At 33.7% G+C, this 3,610-nt stretch overlaps 1 protein-coding gene across 1 annotated transcript; it reads left to right on the forward strand.

Annotated features, from left to right (window-relative positions):
- The first annotated feature begins 2,410 nt into the window (after positions 1–2,410).
- On the forward strand, positions 2,411–3,100 carry LOC148691439 (uncharacterized). Its single transcript, XM_088684026.1, has one exon. The coding sequence runs from the start codon at positions 2,411–2,413 to the stop codon at positions 3,098–3,100; it is 690 nt and encodes a 229-aa protein (XP_088540152.1).
- Positions 3,101–3,610: the final 510 nt, after the last annotated feature.

Raw genomic sequence — 3,610 nt, forward strand, 5'->3', positions numbered from 1 at the left:
AATTTCATATGAAGATAACCTCCTCTCGAAATTCCCTGTTGGTCCATTTGGATTGGGACTGAAGGAACATAAAAGGTTGCGATTAAAGATTTACTCAACCGTGCCGCACGAAGGTCGGCCAGGGGTGAAGGAGAGGATTTTTAAAGAGATCAAAAGGCAACATGAAGATGGTGCAATGAATTTTAACATGCATTTGTTTGCATGGGCAACGTATAGTAATGGTTGGTGGGGAACACAAGATATTATGATGGAGGCTCAGTGTTTGAATTTAAGAGTTGGCTTCTTACCTAAAGTTGGGTTTGGTAGCTGGATTAGCGGAGGGCCAATGATTTGCTCGACTGGTTCGTATGCCAGTTGATTAAATCGGAGATTTTTATTTTATTTTTTAAGTTAGTACTAGGGTGTAGTTTGAGATTGTACAATTTGATGGATGTAAAAGATTCTTGTAAATCATAAACGTATCAAAGGTGAAGGTAAACCTTCTATGATATTTACCCTGTGTATATGCCAAAGATCACATTTATTAACATGAGATGATCAGTGATCTCTCAGATCTAAGGACTAGTTGCATTCACAACTCAGAAGTGTGATAAATAGATAATCTTCCGTTCATACACTTCTATGGTTGGTCAATATTTGGGATTGAAACTTCTTTGCAATCCTGTCCCGACAACTTAAGGTATTCCTTGGAATCATCTTACTCACAATGAATCTTCCTAATCCGCTATTACGTCTTGATTGATGGATGTTCTAAGTTGCCCTTGTCGTCGATGACTTGACATTGGGTTGCCACAAATAATCAATTATGTATTGTCACGTCAATTACTTTTCGAGCATACTCCAACAATGGAAAGGTATACAAATGTGGATTTGGCTTAATTAATTACTGATAGGCGTTTCAGATCTGAATACTTTACTTTTGGTAAAGCTCTAGTGTAGAAACTAAATTTCGTAGCACGTCTCATGGTGTTTGTGAATTGTTGTAATTGAAGAAAGTATTGCAAGATCTTGGGTTTGGACCAAAGAAAGCTATGAGTCTACATTGTGATAACAAGACAATTGTTGAGATTTCTCATAAACTAGTACAACATAATAGTACGAAGTAGGTGTGCAAGTTGGACTGAATATTCCAATTTGAACCGAAATTTTCTGTTGGAATTCGAAAATTTCCGATTCCAAAAAGTTTGGAAAAATTTGGATGGCAATTGAATTGTACCTATTTGGTCCAAAATTTCTCAAACTTAGTACTATAAAAAAACCATGCATATTCTTATTTATCATGTTTTTAGGCTTAGATATGCTTTATTTCGTATTTTATTATATTTAATGATACTATTATATATTAAACATGAAGAGTATAATCATACATACTATTTTATCTTGTCTAATATGATGACTTTATGTCATACACATACATAACAACATAAAAACATCGAACAAATTAAAAAAAAAATGATATTCAATGGTGGATACATAAAATTTTGAAAGTCTTCAAAGTCTTGCAAAATGTAGGAAATTTTATTTATGTTTCTAAAATTCTGAAAAATAAAAACCGGATCCAAAATTTCCAATAAATTTCGATAATCCAAAATTTCAAAACTCGAACTAATATTTTATCCTGAATTTTTTTATGAATTGGCTTTAGAGTGCTTGTTTCCGATTTGATCGGAATGAAAATCACTCTTGGTACAAAGCATGTAGATTGATCAATCGTCATTGTATTAAGAAGTTAGATGCTGAGGCTATTACTATTCCTTTCGTGTGGACTAGAGATCAACTAGTTGAATATGCTTAATTACTAAGGCTATTTTTAGTAGTGTTCACAAACTTGTTTTGTAAGTTGGGCATGTGTTATATCTTTGTTCTAATTTGATGGGTGGTTAGGTACTTCTAATAACTTGTAGAGCTTATATGTAATCTCACCGTAATTTGGTGTCCTATTTTATTTCTCTCGTGTATTTACTGTTTTCAATACATGGGAGGGTATTGTGCTTTAAGGTGCATGAATTTATTTTTGTTTTATTTTAGCATTTAGAGAAAATTATATAGTTGAGATTAATTTTTCTTAATTAAGTAATTAACAATTAACAATGTTTAGAAATTATAGTAGTTAATTTTTTTGGTTATAAAATTTTATAATAGTTATTCGTTACTCTTTTTTAGCAAATGTTAGTTTGCAAATTAACTTCAGGTAATAACGACCACACATCACAAATCGTCTCCACACATTTCTTTATTCCCATCTCAATTTAGTCGTTATTCAGGTTATGTCCACCTTACTCTAGTAGGTATTCAGTTTCACCTTCTCCCTTTTAAATTTAATTTTTTTTACTCATTTCTTCACTCACATCTCTCTTTCTTACATAAAAAAAAAAAAAAAAAAAAAAAAAAATCCTAACAAGAACCAACCATGGAAAATACTGCAAAAGCTCACCACTCAGCCACAATGCCATTGCTCCCAATTTCAAACAACCCTGCAAACCCCATTCTATCCCATTCGATCACGTCACGCTGCGTTGCGAAATTAGTGCTTGTCCACCGCTCTTTATTACTTGCATTAGGTACATTCACATTGCTATGTGTGTTCATGTACACATCCATAATTTCAGAATCTCCCAAAATCCGAATTGACTCGCTTTTTGTGTCCAAGTTTAACGTCTCAAACACATCATTTGGGGTAAATTGGGACGTGGCCTTCACAATAGAGAACCCTAATCTTGTTTCGTGGGTTCAATTCAAGAGCATAGAAGGTTCCATTTCATATGAAGATAATCCCCTCTCGAAATTCCCTGTTGGTCAATTTGAATTGGGACTGCAGGAACATAAAAGGTTGCGGGTGAAGTTTTCTACAACGGTGTCACACGAAGGTCGGTCGGGGCTGTTTGAAGAGATCAAAAGGCAACAAGAAGATGGTGCTATGAATCTTAACATGCATTTGTTTGCATGGGCTACGTATAGTAATGGTTGGTGGGGAACACAAGATGTTACGATGGAGGCTCAGTGTTTGAATTTAAGAGTTGGCTTCTTACCTAAAGTTGGGTTTGGTAGCTGGATTAGCGGAGGGCCAATGACTTGCTCGACTGGTTCGTATGCTAGTTGATTAAATCGGAAATTTGTTTTTTTAGTTAGTACTAGGGTATAGGTTGAGATTGTACAATCTGATGGATGTAGAAGATTCTTGTAAATCATGAACGTACGTATCAAAGTTGAAGGTAAACCTTCTTTAATCTTTACCATGTGTATATGTTGAAAGAATCCTACAAGTGTTGAGGGAAAAAAAAAAAAAAAGAATTCATTGAACATTTGTGGCTATACTTTGTACATATATAGTTAATTAGGGACTAATTAAACCAAGTTTCACTACACAGAGAAAATAAACATAAGATCCTTAAACAGTAGAGCTAACCAATTGATCAACTTTTAATTCTTCTTGCATTTTCATACATACATGAACTGCTGATGATTCAAAAACTCATACACAAACATCTAATAAACATACAAATTAACAAGTCATGCCAAACATAATCAAGTGGTCAAACATGCCAAAAGAAGCACCACAACTTCGCAATTAAAAATTCATTAGGAATATGATAAATTTAGCTATGGAAAA

This window comes from Pyrus communis, chromosome 14 (assembly GCF_041283825.1).
Source record: "Pyrus communis isolate YQ-2024b chromosome 14, ASM4128382v1, whole genome shotgun sequence".
Taxonomy (NCBI): Eukaryota; Viridiplantae; Streptophyta; class Magnoliopsida; order Rosales; family Rosaceae; genus Pyrus; species Pyrus communis.